Source organism: Rhynchophorus ferrugineus, unplaced genomic scaffold, assembly GCF_030347505.1.
Source record: "Rhynchophorus ferrugineus isolate W39M unplaced genomic scaffold, kcgeb_rfMv2 rfM10, whole genome shotgun sequence".
NCBI classification, from domain to species: domain Eukaryota; kingdom Metazoa; phylum Arthropoda; class Insecta; order Coleoptera; family Curculionidae; genus Rhynchophorus; species Rhynchophorus ferrugineus.
In genome coordinates this window covers 18,256,096-18,280,724 of record NW_027472589.1, presented here as the reverse complement: position 1 = coordinate 18,280,724, position 24,629 = coordinate 18,256,096, and the positions used below count along the sequence as shown (strand labels likewise).

General features: G+C 33.6%; 1 protein-coding gene across 1 annotated transcript; it reads left to right on the top strand.

Annotated features, from left to right (window-relative positions):
- The first annotated feature begins 1,824 nt into the window (after window positions 1-1,824).
- On the top strand, window positions 1,825-20,943 carry LOC143203800 (tonsoku-like protein). Its single transcript, XM_076416080.1, has 14 exons — window positions 1,825-1,977; window positions 2,034-2,285; window positions 2,340-2,750; window positions 2,808-2,981; window positions 3,049-3,484; window positions 8,676-8,857; window positions 8,914-9,068; window positions 11,570-11,859; window positions 11,916-12,142; window positions 14,430-14,973; window positions 15,024-15,242; window positions 19,257-19,447; window positions 19,509-20,193; window positions 20,250-20,943. The coding sequence occupies exons 1-14, from the start codon at window positions 1,965-1,967 to the stop codon at window positions 20,572-20,574; spliced, it is 4,104 nt and encodes a 1,367-aa protein (XP_076272195.1). The 5' UTR covers window positions 1,825-1,964; the 3' UTR covers window positions 20,575-20,943.
- The last annotated feature ends 3,686 nt before the right edge of the window (window positions 20,944-24,629 follow it).

The following is a 24,629-nucleotide window of genomic DNA, read 5'->3' as shown; positions in this document are numbered from 1 at the left end:
ACTGCAGGCTCACAATATAAACAATCAATCAAGAAAAGGTACATAAAAACTATAAGAATGTACAAGTTATAAAGTGAGCAGTTGCAAGTAAAAATATGCAGAAATATTAACTTAGAAATTCAAAAGAGAGATCAAGGACAAATAACTTTAGAATTATTCCAAAATGGACCGTTGGTATTAAGAAAAGAAGAATCAAACAGTAAAGGAAACCAGAAGCTTAAAAGTCTTAAAATCTCGCAGAAGAGCAAAAAATTAAATATATAATTTAAGTAGAGATATAATTAACGAGAAAATTAATAAACAGTGTTATATATCAAATAATGAGAACATATCTAATAAGAGAACAAAATGAAGGCACAGAAAAGATGAAAATTGAGGAATTATTTTAGTAAAAGGGAGCAGAAGGCAACGAGGCATTATTTTAAATATTTTGAACTTATTTCATAGCGTGTATTAAGAAAGTATGACATTTTTGGAAATTTACAATAGAGTATGGGAAGAAGAACGAATTCCGCTGGATTGGCAAATTGGAAGGGCTGCAATAAGATCGAGGGTATGATCGGTCTGCGCTTCTCTGATTCCTGTGTGAAAATCCTGATGATGTTTCAGAGACCATTACAATAGCCAGCCGAGGTATAAACAGATATACATGATCTTCTGAAGTCAACATATGAGTACTTTGTCAATAACAGATTCAGAGCTTGGATTTTAAATAAAATCACCTATAGTCTTGAAGAATCTGAGGCAGTTAATTTGTGTCATTTAACTGGATCTGTTTTCATCTTATTCCACATTGAGCAGGAGGAGAGTCATTGCCGGTCACAAGCCTTGGGTTCTTTCTTGGTGAGCAATTCTTCATGCCATGAAACGATCTGTTATCTAGTTAGAACTCGAGGTGTATTTCCAGTTTTATAGCATTTGATAGTAGTCATTCATACCAGACCTTATCGAAAGTTGGAACAATGATATGTTTGAAAATACTCTGCTAGGCATTTTACGCTAGACCTAAAGCAAAGCAGATCAAAACTCGAAGAACTGTACTGGTTAGTCGGAAGATACTCCCAATTGGACCTAAAATCAAAGAGGTTGATTATATGAACTTGGGGTTGCACTAAAACATCAACCAGTCTGTAATGTCAATAATCCAATGCTGCCGAAACAAAGTTCTTCGATTAATAACCAATGTTTGAATGCTTTAATTTAATGTATAACACGGTGGCCTCAAAATCAAATGGATTTACAAGGTTACTTGATGTTCTTAGTAAAAAATTAATTTTATAAAATATGATTGTACTATAAATAATAGTTCCGACGATTTCGGGATTAAATCTAATAAATTCCGAGATAATACATGTAATTTTTCTGTCCCATTCAAGTTTATAATTTGAAAATTAATACATAGAGTCTAAATATGTTTTTTCAGGCTGCAGCTTGGATGCCTTATATATTACATTTTATTTTCGCTGTGCAAATAATGCCTAAAGTATCTGGTTACTTTAATTTAATAAGGTTGATATTGATTTCCGTGAATATGTTTCCAATAGAAACTTTTAAAATAGAAACTTTTTTCTAATTAAGTTGTTTTCTTGCCAATTTTACATGTTGTAAATAAAAATGTTTTACTTTATTTTAGCAGAAGCTCGGGTTTGAAATATGTTTAATTTATCTTTACTAATAAGACCTACATATTTTGATCACTAGATGTTAATCAATACACATAATAATGAGTCTCAATTCATAATTTTTGTCCTACCGAGATTGATATTTAGTTATTTCTACATGTCTGTATATTTAAGACGTATTTTTAGTAAAACATAACCTATCATAATGTTTTAAATAATTTACCGCCAATGATCGAACCATAACCTGACGTATTTTCTTTATATTTGCTTTGTTTGGAAGAGGCGTAGTACTAGTGGTTTATTTCTATATATAATATATAAATTTGCTTTTTTATTGTTACAATGGAGGAGAGAAGTAAGGACATATATATTGAATGTTGATTACTGATAATGTCATATGTTTATCCCTAGAATTATTAAAGAAAAAGGAAAAAGTTACTGGAAACAATAATGCTTTGGTGTCTGTTTGTACCGATTTGGCCCAGTACTATTTTTCGGAACAAAAATTTCCAGAAGCTATAAGAGAATATCAGGTTGTGAGTAAAATTTACAAATCCGAAGATAAAATGCTTTTATATGGACAAGCTAACAGGGGCATTGGTGAAGCTTATATGGAATTACATGAATATGAAAAGGCCCTTAAACATTTTGGAATATATTTAGGTAGGTACTTAAAATGATAATATACCTTATGTCATTAATAAGATTATGTTTTAGATATGTCTAAGCAAGAAAATAATTTACTAGAACAACAAAGAGCTTTTGCCCAATTAGGGCATATGTATTTAACATGGTATTTAGAGTTAGCAAGTGTAGCGGATAAAACTCACTTGAACAAGGCTTATGAATATTTTATGAAAAGTCTAAAAAAATGTGAAATGCTTCCAGATGGTATAGAAAAGCAGGACATGTTAGCTAGGCTATTTTCAAATTTAGGTTTAGTGAAAGAATCATTAGGAGAATACAAAACAGCTCATAGCCTCTTTGATAAAAGCATTAAAATTTGTAAAAATAATGAGCTGTATGAACAATTATATCGAGGATATATATCTATATCTACTTTATTTGAGAAACAAGAACAATATCAACAGACTTTGCAACATTATAATTTGGCCATTGAAGTTGCTAGTAAGTACTTAGGCTGAATGTGGATTTGTTCGAAAAATTCTAGAGAAACATTTGTAGAGAAACTAAGTTCTGATAGGGTAGAACTAGTTTGCGCTGCACTATTAGCTAAATCAGAAACCTTGATCAAGTTAGCAGATTTCAGTGGTGCTAAGCTTTATTTGAGAAAGGCATATAAATTTATAACACCTAATAAAAAAGACAAGATTTCCATTGAAAAAAAATTAAGAGTTGGTAAGTTATCATTTTAAGTAAAGTTAATGTTTTATGCTTCATGTAATTACTTATAATATTACCATAGTCGCTGCTTTGTGTAAACTTGAAGATCGAATTATAACAACTACTGATAACATGGAATTGAAATTATTATATGAAAAAATGGGTGATGGTTCATGTGACTTAGGGATATTTTCTAAAGCTATTGAATACTATAAGAAAATGCTACAAACTGCGGAGAGGATAGGAGTAAGTGACAAAGAACTTGGAGTATGTTATTATAGCTTAGGTGAGACATACAAGGATAATGGCCAATATGAAGAAGCCGAAGCCTATTTCGAGAAGGAATATGACTTGTGCAAAAATAGCTTGAAAGATAGTCTGAATACTCTGTGCAAAATTGCAGACTTAAAGGAACTAGCCAAAAGTCCTATTAGTGAAGTGAAAAACGTATATGAACGAGCTTTGGAAAACTGTAGAATTAAAGAAAATTTGAAGGAGGAAAAACGAATAATTATTAGGTAAGTGTGTCAACTTCATCTAAAATATTCAATTCTATATTTTTTTGGATACTTTTAATAGCGGTTTTTCAAATAATTTGTGTATCGCAGGTAATAGCGAAATGAGCCTGCATCCGATTTGCTCAGCCGGTTTGCCTGGTTTTCTAGGGGTAATTATTTGCGTCACTTTAAAATATGACGGAACATGCTTCAGTCTCAAACAGGCATTAAATATATATCATAGATTAATATAACTCAATACAAATAATTTCAGAATTGTTTTGCGTGGTCTCAGCAGAAAGGCGCTGAGAACGTTATTTCGCTGAATTTCATTGGTTGGTTTAAATTACCATTACATGCACTTGTAAGGAAGATATTTTAATAGGAAAGCATTTCATTGGTCGAGGACTTCATATGCATCACGTGACTAACTTCTGACGTCACATTCTACTGACCTGAATTAAATTTCAAATAAAACCCAACTGTAATTTTTCAAAATAATTTATTCAAATAAAGTTCTATGTAAATACAAATATTATAAAATATCATAAAGCTAAAATATAAGTATATAATGAACATAAATAAAAAATAATGAAATATAAATATATAAATAAAAAATAATTAAATGTGAATATAAAGAGAGGCTGCAATCTAACTGATACATAAGATATCTCCTGGCAAATATAATCAAAATTCTCTATAGGGTTTTTTTCCTTTTTCATATATCTTTAGTGCTATCAATTTAAATAAGATGTAATAAATGTTCTATCTTTTTGTTCCCTCATTCTGAAAACAGAGCAGCACAGCTGAAAGTCTGTGTCTGTTTATATTTTACTTACTTGTTTAAGACAAAAATGTATTGAGACAAGTTATAATTATGTTTACAATGTTATTGTGAAAATTGTGGAACGGACCATTAAAACCGTTAAATTGTATGATATGCGTCAGAATGGAGAAAACGTATCAAAAAGTAATACTTTAAAGAACAACAAACAATTAAAAAGTATGATATAAATCGAAATTACTACTGTGCTCTTATGGTAAAATTGAGGAGTTAAAGAGACAGTTTAATGATTTATTAACAATAAAATAAAACAAGCATGATAGCCTCTTGTCTATAAAAACAAGCTCATCTTGTTGATCTACAAATTGTATTATTTTATTTTGTATTGATGTATTTTTTTAACATCTTTGTTGAAAAGGTTATCTCGGTTAAGGAGCCTTAAGCCAAAATATTAATTATAGGTATCCTAAACAACATCCATTTATTTCAAGTAAATGAACCCCTTAAAAATAATTAAGTTTTTAATTGATGGCTTTACAAGCAACTTTTTTAAGGATAATTAAAACTTTTCATGTATTATAATCACATTTACATTCAATGTAATTTTGCAACCGCCCAATTTGGGCACATTTTGGTTTTAAAGGGTGGGTAATATTTTCATGATTTCTTCTGTTGTATTTCTGTAAATAAAAATGTATATGAGTACAAATGCTCTGTATGAATATTTGTATACGTACCAGGTAAAGGCAATGCTAAATCACACACACATCGATAATCTAGCTAACTTAGTTTGTTTCTTCCTAGGAAAACGACGTCTGGTTTTTTTATTTCCGCACATATATTGGATACACAACTAATATACAAAAATAATACATACACAAATAATGTACAAAAATGCTGATCGTACTCAATGTCAGACACACAAAAATGGCGTCCTAAACAAACCACAGAAATAAACAATCGGGTTACAGAAATTGGCCAATCAAATGCTTTTATAAGGAAATTCAAATGAACCAATAAAAAAAAGTGGTCTCTGAGCCAGCATTGGTTTGACCACCCAAAACATTTCCTCGATTTCGCCTTTTTAAGTAAACCTCTATATATATGTCAACATGACGATTGCTTTTCATGGCAGTTCTCTCATTAAACCAGGTGAAATATCATTCAATCCAGGAGCCTTTTTGCACTTGAGTCTGTTGTGAATTTCCGTGATAAATAGGTGTTGTATATCACCTATAGATTGCATATCTGTAGAGTGAACTAAATGTATTAGATGCTAGATTACACAGAGTAATTATTCAGCTTTTTCGTCATTGCGTTGAACGCATTAATTTCGATCACTTATGAATAACATTAATAGTAAGTAAAATAAATTCACTTCCACAACATTTAATATGAAAATACATAATATATGAATTCAAGTGACTTTTCTCAGCCACAAAAACAATTATTATTTTTCTTATTGCACTATTATTTTAGTTAAATTAGGTGTTTAGGTACATAATTTTGATAACAAAATCAGAATATATTCGTATTCCCTGCTGCCGTTAAATAGAGTAGATAATAACACAACGTAATAACAATAGCATTAAAGTGTAACAATCAAAAGCTGTAGTATGTACAAATATAGGTAACAATTCATGCTTGTTTCATTTCATTCATGAAGTTTAAGGCACAGTTTCGTTTATTTCAAAAGAATCTATTGAGGATATATACTACAATTTTCAGTTATCAAACTTTTACTTCATTTGAAAACATCAACTTCTGCTGATTGACATTGAACTTAGCTTTTTCAAGAGGTTAGGGTAAAGGGTCTGAATAAAAACGTTATTTGTTTCTATTTAATTATGTGCATCCGACATATCGGAATTCTTATTATCTAAATTACAATTAGGAATTTAATTTTGGTTAAGCAGTTCTTTTTCACGTTTGGGTCTATAATCATCCGATTTGAAATGCGGAGAACAAGTCTTCCTGTATTTATGTAGGACTTCACAAGAGATTATCTTAAGTTGATCATTGTTTACTTTTAAAAATCATTTCTGAGCCAGATCAGAATCCTTGAAATAATACACCAGGAAAATAATACACTCTATTTGAACCTTCACAAACCGAAAATGCGCATGAGCAACAGGTTTCAAAATTGGTTCGGTCGTAGGGCGCATGCACTTTGCTTAGTTCCAGTGTTCGCCACAATAATTTTCAGCGCTTGGCGACGAACAGAACGCAGTTCCAGTAGCCGCGGATCTGGCCAACAAATTTGATCGAACGTGGGAAAAATTGGCGATATTATGAAGACATATGTTTTGGTTTCGATAAAATAACCCTATTTTCCCTTGTAATTTAATTATTATTATAAAGATGTCTGACTGATAAATATGTGTTTTATATCTATTATTGATTAATAACAATACATATAATTATATAAAAACCTCATAAAAAACCACGAAAAATTAAAACATTTATATTTTACTTGTAGGAATCTTATTATGATATCTGAAATAATATTTAATTTTGATTTCTATTTTGCAAATGATAATTACTAAAAAACGTGTCAAAATTATGAATTGTTTTTGTTATCTTTCATTGAAGGGAATTGCATTTATTGATACTCTCCATAGTACAAAATTTGTGAAATAATATGAAAAAAGTATTTCACAACTGGTGAGAGAAAAGATGTTTAATAGTAATCTCATATAAAATAATTATTAACAACATGAACATATTAAGTTTGCCAACTAATTTTATTTAATTCATACAACAATGCAAACATTTTAAAATGTGATGAACACATCAACATGTAAAAATAAGCACCCATTAAACGCATTATACTCAAGAATCGCTTCTTTAAAATTTCCAGAATATTCGAACGTAACAGGTTATTTGAAAAGTCCCCAGCCTAGATGGCCATAGATGGCGCTACTAGTATTAAATCCATATGTTTTTTAGTTAGCCCTAAGCCTCAAAAGATGCGTGTATAAATTTGACAGCTGTCGGATCATTATTTTGTGAATTATAGCATTTTGAGTTAGACAACTTTATGTTGATAAAATATTGCTTTTTGAAGGGAAAAAATACAGTTGAAGCAAAAACTTGGCTTGATGCCTAGTTTTCGGACACTGCCTCAGGAAAGTCAACTATCAAGGATGGTATGCTAAGTTTAGACGTGGTGAAATGAGCACCGAAGACGGTGAATGCGCAGTGAACGCTCAAAAGAGGTTGTTACCGACGAAAACATTAAAAAAATCCGCAAAATGATTATGAATGACTGTAAATTGAAACTGAATGAAATAGCAGACACTCTAAAGATATCAACTGAACGTGTACATCATATCATTCACGAATATTTGGGTATGAGAAAGCTCTGTGCAAATTGGGTTCCGCGCGAATTCACTTTTGACCAAAAACAACAAGTTGGTGATTCGGAGCAGTGTTTGAAGGTGATCACGCGTAATAAACTCGAGTTTTTACGTCGATATGTAACAATGGATGAAACATAGCTGCATAATTTCACTCCGAAGTCCAATCAACAGTCATCCGAGTGGACTGCACACGATGAACCAAATACTAATGTAAACAATGTAATTAAACAAAAATAACGTTATCAAATATAATTTAACATTGTGGTACATCTAATGCATATATTTCCGAAAGACTTTAACTACAGTTAATTAAACAGCCATAATAGTTTGTAAGTTAAAGCTGTTTTATTATATTTACATTGAACTCTTTTCCACGCCAACTATGAGGTACAGTTTTCAGCACATTTTTACCGTAGTAGTATCCCCTCTAAGTCGTAGCTAATTAACAATTGTATATACAAGTAATATATTTTACTTTCATTGGAGAGCACATTTCCTTTTTTACGTTTAGTTCTGATTTCTTTGTTTCCTTGTTAAGTCATTTTAATATCTCTGAATTTTTCCCGAACTTCTTCTGTTACTGCCTGGGTCTAACTTAATGCTCATGCGTGTTCACACTCAACAATATAATTTTCTACAGTTATCTTATATTAATTAATATGTACTCATTTTTTCCTCGGTCATCCAGTCTATTTCACTGTCAGAATCACTATTCAAGTCAATTACCAAATTATTAATTTCTAATTCTATCGAACACTTTGTAACGATCCCACTATCTGTCAATTTCTTTTTATGTGTGCCTGATGGAGTTTATACAACGAGAGGGTGTTATTGTAGACAACACTTCTTTCCATAGTACATCTTGTCTCAGGCTTATTTCTAAAAAAAGTAAATTACATGAAACACAAACATTTAATTTATATTTAACGAGTGACAAAACACTAATTCAGCTCCAGGAATAAAGCCAAACCTGTTTCCTCTATGAACAATAATATATCTGCAGTAAATTATTAAAAAAAAACATAAATAACAAAACCTATGTTATTCTAACTTTTACCTTTTGCAGATATATGTATTATTTGAAGAGATCCCTGTGTTATGCGGAGGCTTTTAAGGTTGAACGACGTCTGGGTGTGTTGAGCGAACAAATTGGAGATGATGATACAAGTTCATCCTCGGAATACGAAAGTGAAGACTTTGAGACTAAAGTTCACGTGGGGCACGACATTGTCCTCAGTGACATCACCGGTATTTAATTTGTATAATATGTATGTCGTTCATGACGATGTGACGAATTGTTTCAGATTTATCCGAAGATTCGGATTATGAGGTACCCGAGTCGAACACGATCCTGACTTCTAAGCGCCGCATACCAAATAAAGCGGTGGATAAATTTAAGAGAAACTATAACGGAGAATGGCCTTTGCACGTTGCTTGTATTAAAGGGGATCAAAAAATGGTATTTAGTCTAGAGATGCAGAAAAAATATTTCACTATTTTTATGTTTTCTTAAAAATATCGGTATATTTTTTGTAAAATATTGATATTTTTTAAATAATATCGAAAACGATATATCGATATTTCTATATATATTAAATATTATATATTTAAAAAAATATCGAAATATCGATATTTTTTCGATGGCCAACACCTCTAATTTAGTGTATGGTAATTAGAATTATTGTATAAATTAATATATAAATATATTATATAAAATTAATTCTAAAGGATTACGATAGATAGCGTTAGTGCATATGAAATCGCATCGCGTACATTTGTAACCAACTTCATATGATAGCCTCAGGGGTATGTTTCAGTTTTCAGTATGTCACTTCGTCGAAGTGTGAACAAAAAAATTTCAGCGCGATGGAAATATCTGAATTTGTACCGAGTAAATCGCATTTGCGGGGAAGTAAGCTTTTCTACTTCAATTTGAAGAAAAAATGCCGCTGAATGTTATAGCAACTATGAACTGTCGATTTCAACATCTGAATACTGGTTTCCGTTTCCACGTTTTAAAAGTGGTGATTTTGACACCGAAGACAAAGGCCCTTTGCGCAGTCAAAAAAGTCTGAAGGCACTACTCGATGATGATTCATGTAAAACGCAAGAAGAATATTCAGAATTGTTGGGAGTAACACAAGAAAACATTTCCAATAGCTTGAAGAACATGGGAAGGATCCAAAAGTTTAGATATTTTATGTCGTATGAATTGAAGCCAAGAGACATTGAAAGGCGTTTGGTCATGTGTGAAATGCTGTTTTAGCGGCAAAATCAGAAAGGTTTTTTGTATCGCATTATTACTGGTGATGAAAAGTGATCCGTTATCTGGTCATGTATCAACATCAACCACAATTGAACATCCACGGCTCTGAACTAATGCTCTGTATTCAGTTGGATCAGCTTGGTGTGGTATATTATGAGCTACTAAAACCTAATGAAACCATCAATTGGGATCGCTATCGACTATCATTGATGCGTTTGAGCCGAGCACTGTGAGAAAAATGGCTGTAATCCGAGCAAATACACAACATTGTTATTCTTCAGAAGTACAACGCTCGACCACATGTTTCAAACCCGATGAGAAGTCCTACCGTGCCCGTCGTATCCTCTAGGCCCTGCTCCTTCTGATTGTTAACTGGTTTCCACATATGGGTCCTGACTTGTCTGAGCAGCGCTTCACTTCTTATGAAGATACCAAAAAAAGGTTCGATTTGTGGATAGCTTAAAAAAGATCGTTCTTTCGAGATAGAATCCGTAAATAGTAGCGTTGGGAACTAAAAACAATTTTTTTCAATTCGTGATGTCAGTATAAATTGTGAGAGAGGAAAGGACGGAGATAATTGCTAGGAGCAGTTAATTTTATATATTTTTCAACGATTGTATAAGCAAGACGGAGATGTACATATTCCTTCACGTACTAACTTTAAAAAAGGAAAGGAATTATTTACAATTTACTATTTCATTTTAAACGAAGTAGAATTACTTTTATATTTGAATGTTCCGTGCATTTGTAAAAAGGAATGGAATTTTGCTATGGAATGGAATAATACCCCACAAATGTTTTATCGTATTTTAATATGTTAATTGCTATTTTTAAGTAATATACTATAATAAATATAGACAGTACAATAGAACTTAAACAAGACCTAAATACTAAAGATGTACAATAACCATAAATACTGAATAAAAATTAAACATATGTCTAATCATACAAAAAAACATAACATAATTAAAAATGATCGCACAATAATTACTAAAGCTTTTTTAAATAAACTAAACGCTTTATTTACTATTGAATGGAAATATTTTTTAACAAAAATCCAGAGAGCAATCGAAATATTGCTTATTATTGCCATAAAAATAGTCAAAATTATTTTACTATTTATCATTTACAATTTTTATCCTTATACTCTATTACATTAACAGTCTTAAAAAATATAGTTCTAAAATGCTGTTATACTATTATATATATTGTTATTTATAAGCAAACTACCAAAAAAATCATAAAACTATATATATGACATAAAAATATATGTACATAAACTGGACACATTTTTGTCAAGGTCGCGATTAGGACGACAGAGCCAGAACGTTAAAAATCAGTCGAATGAAACTAGTAGAACCAAAAACAGTAACTAAAAGTACACGACTGAAATAGACGATAGTAAATAGTAAAAAAATCAATCGGACCGAAAATGGCGACTGAAACAGTCGATACTAAAAAGTAGTCAATTATTAAACAATCGATAGTCGTTTTCAGTCGATAGTTATAGTAAATAGACTGAAACCCAACGCTAGTAAATAGACTGAAAGGTGGGAAAATATAGCGGCTATCGATGGATAATACTTTGAATAAAACATATTGTACCCATATTTCACAATAAAGCTTCAAATTAAAAAAATTCCTTATATAAACTAACTTAACTCCAAACCAAATGTACAAACATTTCTTATCAGGTAGAATATTGGCTAAAAGTGGATCATCCTGTTAACGTTCGGGACAACGCTGGTTGGTTGCCGTTGCACGAGGCATGCATTCACGGACACGCTGAGATCGTACGTTTATTGCTCGATCACAAGGCGGCTATCAATGACCGGGGTGGAACCGTATGCAATGGTATTACTCCCCTACACGATGCGGCCAGTAATGGCCATCTGGACATCGTGAAATTATTGCTAGATCGAGGAGCGTCAGCTTTGGTAAAAACTGACAACGGAAATACCCCGCTGATCGAGTTACAACGTTGGTAAGACACTTTTGGTGGTAGCGAATTTTGTGTGACGGGCCGTATTGTCATTTTAGGTATGCGAGAACTCGGCCGGCATTTACTTCAGAACAAACGGCCCTGTACCAGGACTTGATTATACGTTTATCAGAAACTGTAAGTCGTGCTGGCCAAAACAACATAAGGATTGAAAGAACAAGCATGTGTAGCACGGATAGTCCGATGGGGAGTCCAGTGAAAGCTAGCACGTCCGGTATATCTCCTATTGGACGTCTACGGCGAAATCCGCGGCTTTCATATGATGGTAAGTAGGCTCTGATAAAGTTTCCCATAAGAGTATCGAATTGCTGGCAAAGCCCTAATTTCAAAACAATCCGATCACTATTGTACACATGACATACAGAAAATGATTTCCATTAGTTATCTCCTGTGCGAAAAATCTAATTCTAAATCATGCTCGAATGTTTTTATATAATATGTGAATATGTTTTAGTCTACCCACTTCACTGTCATCACGCACAAAAGCTGATTGTTAAGTACATAGTGGTGCACTAACACTGTTTGGAAGCACTTAACATTAATACTTCGTAATACATTCATTATGGGTTTTAGAGACATATCGCACTGATATACTGCATCCCTGTCACACCATTGACAATGGTACATAATACTTTATTTTTGAACCATTGAATGATGCTTATGAATTGGTCTAATTTATTGATTTGTGGGGCAATATCTTGTTATTGAAGAGATTGCTTCGATTTATGGCCGATAAGATAACACTTTGCACAGAGCTTTTTCATGCCCAAATATTCGTGAATGATATGATGTACACGTTCAGTTGATATCTTTAGAGTATCTGCTACTTCATTCAGTTTCAATTTACGGTCATTCAAAATCATTTTGTCGAAATGTTTTCGTCGGTAACAATCTCTTTTGGGCGTCCACTGCGTTCACTGTCATCGGTGCTTATTTCACCAAGCCAAGTTTTTGCTTCAACTGTTTTTTGCCCTTCAAAATGCAATATTTTATCAACACGCGAAATTCCTTTTTCTCCATTTTTTTCACAATAACAAAAGTTGCTTCACTCAAAATGCTATAATTTACAAAATAATGATCCGACAGCTGTCAAATTTATACACGCATCTTTTGAGGGTTAGGGCTAACTAAAAATCATGTGGATTTAATTTTAGTAGCGCCTCTATGTGTCAGGCCGGGGTTTTTTTAATTAACCTGTTACTTCCCTGTGAAACATCTCCTTGTATTTTTCTCAAGTTAGAATGTTAATAGGCATCTTCTTGTCCGTCTCTGAAGTATTGGTCAGTTACATATGACTCTAACATTTTTGAATATTGATCAGGGAGAAGCATTTTAATATTGTTCTTTAAACCCTAATGTCAAACTTTATCGAATAGAATGTTGCTTTTTGAAACCAAATTGGTGGTCCGGAATAAGATTCTTTCCTCAATAATTTATTTTACCCTTTTCAATAGAAGTTTTCCAAATAATTTGGACATTGTCGGCAATAGTGTAGTGGCCGATATGATGCTGTTTCATGAAGTGACTGCTAGTTTACGAATCACAATTACTTGAGTCACTTTCCACAGTTAAGGTACATAATGTAGTCTGAATAAAGCATTTATTAGGTTTTTTTTATTACTGTTAGTAGTTCCACAATCTGCCCAGAGGGCAATAAGTGTTATGTTTATATTATATATATACATGGCATGTAGAAAATCATTTCAGTAAATGATCTCCTGTACCAAATACTATTTTAATTAATTAATTAGTCTTATTTTAAAATTTATTCTAAAGTCTATATATGTCCAATAATCAGATCGGATGGTGTTCACAAACACGTTGAATTACAGTCGTTATTGGTTACAGAGGAATATCGCGTACTATCATTTCATTAGAAACCTAGTGCGGACCATCGACAATGGCACGCAACACTTTATTTTGGAACCGTTGCATGATGCATTTATTAGATTTGTTAGCACTTCCCCATAGATGGATTCCATATAACCAAATAGGCTTGAGTATAGATTTATACAATAATATTTTGTTATTTAATGATTAGTTGGATTTGCGCCCCATAAGCCAATATATAGGTAGTGATTAAGTCCAAGTTGTTTCCGTTTGGCGAGTATGTGCTTCTTCCAAGTTAGGAGTCGATCTAGGTGTATACCAAAATATTTAGCATCCTCTGCTTGCGGGAGTTGACAATTATTGATATAGACTGATGGACATGTTCTTCTACGCAGTGTAAAAGTTATATGACTGGATTTTGTTTCGTTGGCATTTATACGCCATCTTTTCAGCCTCATTTGTATTTGATTTGGGTGTGTTTGTAGATTAGGTAGGTGTGATGATCGTAATGATGTGCTTTTCTTGGAAGCTTCTGTAATATTTTCAAGTGGTAGTCAGGTGGTCTTGATATTGGTTTTATTAGAAACGTTTTCGCAAAACATTACGTTCATTTTTCTCGAATTTGTTAACAATCTGGCAATTTTAGCTCATTTGGTGTTAATTTTTTTAAATCAAGATTTATTTAGATATTGTCTTTAATTAAAACGTATATTATATTTTAGAAGATGACAACCTCCAACCAAGCTCAGCTAGCACTCAAGACGATAAGGATGCCTCTAGCGAATACCAGTTCGTGATGAAATCTTTACGTCATAAAAATCACACAACGCCAGTTAAATCTCAGCCGACACCAAAAAGGACGGCCTACGTCGATGCCGAAGATTATGTCGAGGACGACGATTGGCTTGAAAATGACATCAGACCCAGTAAAAGTAAGCGGAGAAAAACCAGCGACAGTCCTCAATTTGCTAGAAGAAGCTCATCATTTGGAACGGATAATAATTCGAAAAATTCGCCGCAAAAAACTGTGGAGACCATTGTATTCTTAGATGATGAAGAAGCCGGTCCGGCTAGTATATCCAACAACGATTTCGTATCAAAGACCTCTCCGGTTGCCAGAAACATATCGGATGACACTACGGGAAGTTCTAACAGTTCGAGGAGGAAGACTCAAGCTACATTACTGGACGCGGGTTTCAGTAGGCAAAGGAATAGCACCTCGCCTAGACTTATGAAAACCAATATGAAACGATCTAGTGTGGAGGGGTATGTAATATGGCCGAGTAAAGTTATTTTTTTAATTATTCGCTTTGTAGTCAGACGAGGACTCCCGGATCCAATCAAATCGCTTCGTCGTCGATTGAAGGAATGCCGAACAACTTATCTATGGAGTCAAGCCAGAGCGTTTTGGAGCCAACTCTGTTCGTCGATGTTCAAATCGAGGGCAGATTGTTCCGAGTACCAGTGTTACTGTCACAAATACATAATAAGACTATAAAGTGGCTAGCCGAGGAAGCAGCGCTGCGTTATGCCAGGTAAAATTCAACCACTAAATCGTTACAAATTGGTCCTCCTCAGTTAGCTGTTTGGATAAATTAACAATTGTATCCATGATGTTAAAAGGGCACATTGTTTTTAATAATGCCAACAAATGTTATTGCCGTCGTAAGGTATTTTATCCGATTTCGGAAATCGGTGGTCGATCATTGTCCTGCTGAAGAATAGCATTGTTGTGTCTCAATGCTCAGCTCAAACACATAGATCGTAGTCGACAGCGATTCCTATTGATAGCTTCACTAGGTTTTAACAGCTCATAGTATACCACACCAAGCTGATCCCACCAAATACGAAGCATCAGCTTGAAACAATAGATATTCGGCTGTACTGTTGATGTTGAGGCATGACCAGGTAGCCCCCATGATTTTTTTAGTTTTCGATTATCGTAATGGATCAACTTTTCATCCCCAGTAACAAATACGGTGCAAAAGCACCTTTCCGATTTAGCCGTTGAAGCAGTATTTCATCAAACAATCATCATGAAAATGATTTTTGATGGTTTTAAATCGTTTCTTGTGTTACTCTCAATAATCCCGCATATTTTTCATGCGTTTTACACGTATCACCATCGAGTAAAGCTTTCAAATCTTCGTCTTCAAATTTCTTTGGCTGTCCCGAACTGCCTTTCTCTCCGGTGTCAAACCACCACTTTTAAAACGTGGAAATCAGTATTCACATGTTGAAATCGATGGAACATGGGTGCCATAAGCCTCACGCTGATTTACTATATTAGTTTAAAGAGGTTAAATCCACTGTTGTCGAGCAGTTGTAGCACACGATATTTTTGTGATTACGCAATATTTATTGATGTTTTTTCACTAACCTTTTAATTTGTTTGCTGACCATTGGTATCCCTAGACCTTTGTCAATGTCCATTTCTAATGTACTATAGGGCGTTAACAATGTTGCGAGGAACTTTGTTTTGGATAAGTTTGGATCGTAACATTGGATTTCTTCATGCAACCTCAATTAATTGACTTTAAATTTGTTTGTATAATAAAAGTTTGTGGAGTATTAGTTCGGATTGTCGTCTAAGTAACCACCATATTTTTTGAGCTTCATACACATTTCTGTTTGTTTCTTTTTACTCATGTTCCTTCCATTTGAGAATACATAATATAACAAATATTCATATTCCCATTCCCACCATCATTATCATCAATAACCATAGCCGGTATTCGGGGAGTATATATTTCTCAACCAATACGTTGCTATTGAGGCCACATTCATTTAGTGAATATTCTTCACTAAATCTCGCAACAGTTGTCGATCCATCGGCCGAAAGAGATCTGGCCTGGGCGATGTAAGTCTTCTATTTTACAAATTGCTTTCTATTATCTCTATCCAATTCTTTTCTTCGATATTCGTGTTATTTTCCACCGAAGAGGTGATTTTACCACAAAATCACAGACTTGTTTAAACCATTGTAATTGAATTTGTTCTTCAACTGTGTTCACTTTATTTATAAGATGATTTTGGAAATAAACATGTAGAATTTGCCTTAAAATCTCAAATTTGTAAATATTAGAATTGCATGCAGAATGATTGACTCGATAAACGTTCAGAAGAGACGGATGCCACTTTTCTTTGGTATTACGCGGATCCCAAGAACTTGAACTCCTACACTTGCTGCTTTAACTAGATTCTATTAACATTTACAGTAGCAGACGAATTCTTGAAGCTTGAACATCTGTATACTAATATTGTATTGTAACATTGTGCCGAACGCCATATCTATTTTTAAAAACTTTTCACATAATTACATCCACTATTATGTTGTAAAATAGTGGAGAAGCATCCAAACTCAAGAGTCGGATCTCAACTCACGAAGCTAATGGAATAATAGGATGGTAATAATAGGAAAAATAAAAACGAATTTTCAATTTTTCATTATTTCAAGAAAATGTGTTTAAAAGGATGGTATATTTAAATTCTTATAGTAACAATTGTTACTCAATTCTTGCAAAAATGTTTTGAGCTTTCAGCCATTGTTTAATGCATTTTTATTTTTGCATGAAGCACATTCCAGATATTAAACCTTATATCCTTAACGGCAATATGCCTTCAAATTCATTAACAATATTTTGTCTGGCATGGTTGTATTTATATACATGTGCCTTTAGCACTTTCGTTTTTCGTTCAAATATTCTGTTATTCCTCTACATGTCAAAGTCAGTAGCAGAAACCTCAGAACAGGAACAAGTTTCACTAATAAGTGATGAAGGCCCTCAGAAATTCAAGGATTTTCTGACCCAAGTGTCTTATATTTCATCCAACATAATGGAAGTGAAATACCGACTTTAAATTATAGGATGGAGATAAGTTCTTTACAAAACTTACAAATTCTAAATATTTCACGAAACTAAATGACAAGTTGATTATATAACAGAAAATTGCAATAGTATTATTATTGTCCATTGTTCAGACAATCTAGAGTGAAATTTACATTGCCTTCCATTGGTTTTTAAATTTAAAAGCAAACTTTGCAGAACGATACCATTTATAAAAAAAAATTATTGATATATTTGAAAATCATCCCCAACAAAATTTAATTCTAAAAAAGAGAAATACTTTTTTATAATAACGAACTTATACCATAGAGTAATTCAAGTACTTCTATTCAAATAATTTGATTGGCCAGTTCAAATCTACATTATAGGCATCTGTAAAAACATATATATAAACATTTGGATAATTACACTATTTTTCCTTAAATGAAATGAACCCCTCAAGGTAGTTATTAAATTGATGACACTAACAAATTTGTTCTTACTTGGGCAATACATTTTACACCAAAATTCCTCGTGTATTGAATATCGGTTAATCCCTCTCTTAATAGATTTGCATTCAGGAGCTATTGTTTTATTGGAGTTGCAACTATTGATCCAAGAAGAAAAGTATATAGCCGTTTGCATAGATTCTTTCGGAAGGAGATTTATTTCTAAAATTAAAAAGTAAATATTTGATATTTATATATATTAATTATATTTATTAATAAATAATATTTATATGCATAAACTTACCCCAACTTACAACAACAAAACATGCTGTAACGATAATAAATTTCCTTGATACTTAATCTAACCGGTTTGTGATTTTGAACATTATCAATCTTTTTTTAATGACAGCCAAATACTTCTTCGAACGAAAACGATTCTGCATTTCTTTACCATCTGTGCATCCGGGTACACAACACTTCCTAGATCGATAATTCGCATTACTTTTTGTACTACCGACTTAAATATACTAATGAACTAATAATTTAATCTCTAAACGCACTATTCCTTATGTCAGTCATACTGAAAATAGTGCTCAAAATAAATAAACAACAAACGTACCATAGAAACGAAGTGAGCCAATCAGATCCCGTCGCGGCTTATAGCATAGCGATTAAAGCAAGTAATAAGTTAAAGGTAGCAACTTCTAGATATTGGACGTCGCGAAACATTTCCCCAAAATTTCCAAAGTTAAATATCTATTTCTCTATGACTTATACTGCTATTCAAACAGGTACCAAAGTGTAAATCTCAGTGCCCACTGTTTTACAAGATAGACAGCTACATATAGAAACGAACTTTTTTTATCCTTCAGGTCGTTCGTTGTCATTGATATGAAAATCATCACATTTAAATCATTGAAACTAGAACCAACAATTCAGATATGACGGAGTAGCATCACCATAAATTTCTAATATTCTTTGATGGGCTTTGGCAGCAGATTTCTTCAAATCAAACAATAACATTAATAAATGTCGAAAATTCCATCTTTAGGGTCTATATACACTAATAATTCAATAATTTTCCGTTATTTTACGCATTTGTTTACGGAATTTTTTACGGAAAATTGTTTAACAGTTAGGTTTACATTGTTACCTTTCGCATTTTCAACATTAAATATCGTTGATGAAAATAAATACGAAACATTTGATTGTCCAATAAAATTACAATATTTGACCACTACTAATCTAAAGTTAATTTATACTCATGTTTCAGCAAAGAATACATGAAACCGACTCTAGAACTTGAAACAGCAAACGGAGCTGTACTTGCCGACGATGACCTCCTTAGTCTGTTGTTTCCTATGAGCAGTACTCAAGCGGAAAAAGTTATTGCAAAAGTAATAGAATGGAGCTTACCACCCTTAATCGAGAGATACAAGGAAACCTGTAATCAGTTGGCAGTAGGTTAGTAGTAAGGCGTGTCTCGATATTGTTTGGATTATTACATTGGTTTCTTATGTTCCAGATATCGTCCAGGATCTGTGTCAAATCATCGAAGCGTTATCGGTTAATTTAGATCTATTCAACCGTGGTATAACCGGACCCCAGCTCTGTCCGTTGTTGAAGGCCATAAATCATCAGAAGTCTTTAACGGAAATCAATCTTTCTGGAAATTTCTTAACCGCTTCCTGTTTGACGATGCTGTCCAATAGTATTCTTACATTACCAAATTTACGGTCACTTAATCTTAGTTGTACCGGTCTCCATATGCATGATTTTACCGTACTCACCAACGCCATCGTCAACCATTCTTCAGTTTTCCGTAATTTGAAATCGTTGGACCTCAGCGACAATTTACATCTGGGTATTGGTTGTTTAAAGGACGTGGCGTCCATCACGAGAGCTATAAATATAGAAACCTTGAAGTTACGAGGTATAAAGCTCAAGGGTATTGCTACTATGTCCGATCAATTTTGTTTGAAGACTTTGGTCAGTTTAGACGTGAGCGATAACGATTTAGATAGCCGGGATATCGGGAAGCTTCTGTCTTTTACCGACGGCGCAGTTTTGAGAGAGCTGAACATATCCAACAATTCACTCAAAGGTATTGCAGAAGTTGTCGGTCAACAAAACAGTTTTACAACGGCAATGGAAACAATCGGCTTGGCGCGGTGTTCTGTAACCGATTCTGAAATATTTCAGCTCTTAAGGTAAAATCACGATAACTAATGAAAGCCCTGAAGCTCTAGGTACATTTCTATTGCAGAATCGCTCCGAATTTGTCGTCTTTGAATCTGTCCTACAATTCCGATCTGACCTCGATCAGTTTACGTAGGTTATTAGAACGAAAGAACTTGGTGTACTTGAACCTGACGTGCTGCAGCAATATATGGAAGTACTTCAAGCCAGGGGACGAAATTGACTGGGCCATAAACATCAAAAACGATTATTTCAGCGAAACAATTATAAAGATTACGGGCGGAAATAGTGAGGCTGTCGGATGCCTTATGAGTTTGTTTAAAAATAAGTATGCCAACTGCAGTTTGACCAAGTCATATGACTTTTTGTCAATAACGTTGGCTCATTCGTAGTTATCATTGCATCGCAAAATAAACACGTGGCCTTAAAAACGCAAAAATTATGTTTAATGGTCTTCCAGCGAACAAATGTGATTTTTTTCCTTTGTATATTATTTTTCAATGATTTATCTATTTATATGTATATTTAACATATTAGTGCCCTATGTTTTATGCTTATATGTATATAGAGATTGTTTAATTTATTCAGAAATAATTCTGAGTTACATTATTCATATTGAAGGTTAGTAACTAAACGATTTAAAGGACTCATAGGATTTACATTTGATTATATTTTAAAGTACCGTGTAATCACAATATTTTCATCACCATGTATGTTAAATTTAACTAGTTACTGTTTTAGTGTAGAAATATAGCTTTTTTTTCTGAGATTTTTTTTTATATATTCTTGTTTACGGAAGAAAAGTTTATAACGACTTTGTCGCGTCATTGATTTATTACGTAAGGCGGTTTAGGGGAGGGGTTCGATAATCTTACTTTTTCTTACATAAATAACATGAGCTGAAAAGTTCCGGACCTAACACATAGATGGCGCTAGTTTTATTGCATTCATCGCTTTTTCAGTTTGTACTAAATTGTGTTCAAACCACCGCGGAGTGCAGACGCACGTTTCAGAACGCTCTGTTGTAAAAAAAATATCTGAGTTACTATTGGTTTCATAAAAGTGCCGGACATATTTTCGGAGAGGTAAATCGAACGAATAACATATGACGCGCGTAAAAAAAATTAAATTAAACATTTAATAACTATTAAGTGATCTGTATTGTTAATTTCAATACGTAATGGCTAATCCACAACACCTTTTTGTCGATTTATCAATTGAATTATTCGAAATAACGATTAACTGCCGATAATTGAAGCCTCTCAAATGCCAGAATGGATCATCGTTACAAACAAAAAACGCTTGAGAAGTCCGGAAGAACAAGTCGCCGGAAAACAGGCGAAAACCCAAGCCAATAGTTGCTGGCTTCAAAAACCCACCCAAATATACTACCGTTTCAGTGCCCTGACAGAAGAGACAGAAGAAAACCAACCAAAAGCAATTCCCCGACTACCCCCAGTAACAATATAGGTAGGTGTTGTTAAACATCTGTATAACTCAAGACATTATGTAATAATTACACAATAAAAACAATCGGATCTGAGACAATGAAGATTCAAATGTTTGGCCCTGAACATTTCAAAGTTTTAATAATAGAATTGGACAATAGAAACACGCAATACCATACTTTTTGATCAAAGTCCGAAAAAACGTTTAAATTCGTCAAAAAAGGACTAGATCACGCTATAGATTTAAACACAATTAAAACAGCCCGAGCTGAACAAGGCCACGAATTTGTAAATATACACAATATTAAACATCATGCAACAAAGGAGCTACTGCCAATGTTTTATAGTGATTTGAAGCTAAAAATGTCATTAAATGTGAGCCACCATACACAAAAAGAATCATTCCACAATGCGCCAGATGCCAAGAATATGGGCATACCAAAACATACTGTCGCAAGTTGTATAGATGTATAAAATGTGCAGGAAAGTATGCGACCAATTATTGCACGCGCAAAACACGTGACGATAAAGTAACTGTAACGGTGACTATCCTGCAAATTATAGGGTATGCCTAGTCCATAAAGCGTTGCAACAAAAATTTTATCCAGCACTGAGAAAAAAAAAACTTAAATACCAAGACATACCATTTAATTCGTCTAAAGCACCAATACAACATCCTCATATCTCATACGCATACGGAGTATCCAACAGTCAGACCCAACTAACCAAAAATAACTAACAGCAAATACAAAAGAGCCATCTGAAAACATGAAACACTGTGAAAGAAAGAAATTCAGCGAGGAATATTTACAAGCCACCAGTGTAACCATTGAAAAAGTGCACGGCCATTAACAATGAGTGCTACCTATTGTCCACCCAAACACAACAACTAGGCAGAACAATACCACGGTTTCTTTAACACGCTGAGTAGTAGATTCATTGCCGGAGGAGACTACAATGCAAAATATGTAATGTGGGGTTCTAGATTAATAGCAGCAAAAGGCAGAGAATTGGTCAAAGCAATGAAGGCACATAACTTACAGCATATCTTTACTAGCGAACCAACATATTGGCCGTCAGATAGAAATAAAATTCCCGATACCATAAACTTTTGTGTTACAAAAAATATTGACTCCAAAACGTGCAGAGCTGAATCATGCTTCGATCTATCATCTGATCACTCACCAATTATTATAACAGTGAACTCAAATATTCTCAACAAAACAAAACTACCTTTTTTTAGGAGACTCAGAGACCATCAATTTGGCTTTCGTAATAAACACGGAACAATGGAACAAACACATAGATTAGTCAACCAAATTGACAAAATCTTACGATAAAAAATATTGCTCCGCTGCATTTCTCGATATTTCTCAGGCCTCCGACAAGATGCTGCACACTGGACTGCATGTTAAATTGAAAAAGCTTTTGTCCCATACGCACTTTCAATTGCTGAAATCGTAACTCTCAGACAAACATTTTATTGTCACACAGGTTGACACTGATCTACACCCAATATATTCGGGTGTTCCGCAGGGCAGTGTTCTTGGCCCATTGTTATATCTATCCTATACAGCTGACCTACCGACCTCAAGAAAGACTACTGTGTAACATATGCTGACGATACAGCGGTTTTATCATCACATGAGGGTCCAATATCAGCCACAAGAAACCTCCAACTTCATCTTAATAAAGTCGAATTGTGGTTGAAAACGTGGCGTGTCAAAGTAAATGAGACAAAATCTACCCATGTGACATTAACCCTTTGTAGAAGAATATGTCCCTCAGTAAAATTGAATATTCATGAATTTCCGCAAGCAAACAACGTTAAAACAGGACATGGAAAAAACATATAGTGATAAAACAAACACAAACATATAATGTACTGGCTGATAGGGTGTAAATCCAAATTATCATTAGATAACAAGGTTTTACTACATAAGTCAATACTTAGGCCCATTTGGACCTATGGTATTAAACTGTGGGGTACTACTAGCAAATCTAACAGATATCCTTCAGAGGTTCCAGAAAAAAGTGTTGCAAGTCATCGTCGATGCCCCATATTAGGTGTCCAATAAACTGATTCAGCGCGATATCCCCATAGAAGTACTCTGAAAGACTCTTACTGCATCCAAATGCACTCGCCAAACAGTTAAATGCACGCGATCTAGAATGCGTGTAGTGTCTAGACCCAAACGCAAACTACCATACGAACTAATTAATAGACACATAGAGTGAAATTTAATTATCTCTGGAATAAGCTAGAATAGACGTTAAAATAAGTTAGAATAGTATCTAGAATAAGATTTAGATTATAAGTTGTACTGTAAATCCCTTACTGAAGTGATCTTCTACCTGTCAGGATGGTTTTATTATATAACTGAAATCATATAATAATACTTATTACCCACGACAGCAACTGGTTGCGAGGTCTATTTTGAGGCAAAATATAAATCGTTCTACAAAAGTGGTATTGAAATGTTAGAGCGGCGCTGGAATGATTGTGTGGCTCTTGATGGAGATTACGTTGATGAATAAGGCCAATTTTGAACAAAAAACGAATTTTCTTTATTACACCCGCGACTTTTAAGAATATGTATTATCTATGTATATAAAAATGAATCGTTATTCGTTAGTCTCGCTAAAACTCGAGGACGTCGAGGCCGATTTGGATAATTTTGGTCTTGAATTATTTGTGGAAGTCCAGGAAAGGTTTAAAAGGTGAATAAATATGAAAATGCTCGAAATTAAATAAAAACAACAATTTTGTTTTTTCTTTGATGTCGAGGATTGAATCCGACAATCTACGTGCGCGAGAACTTTCTTAACTTCGGTGATCCTTTGTGATAGTGTCATTTGAAATTATGTGCTCTTTTTTTGTTGATTTTTTGTGATAGTGACACTTTGCTGCTAAGTGCGCGAGAACTTTTCTCACTTTGATTAATTACAATTTACGACGCCGAGAAGACGACCTGACTTAGGTCGTCGCAGTCAATCAA

What these genes read in the sequence shown, in the direction of transcription:
- LOC143203800 (XM_076416080.1), top strand. An exon ending in GAAAAACGAATAATTATTAG is followed by an intron (nt 3,485 to 8,675) that starts GTAAGTGTGTCA and finishes TACCTTTTGCAG; the next exon opens with ATATATGTATTATTTGAAGA. An exon ending in GCAGCGCTGCGTTATGCCAG is followed by an intron (nt 15,243 to 19,256) that starts GTAAAATTCAAC and finishes CTCATGTTTCAG; the next exon opens with CAAAGAATACATGAAACCGA.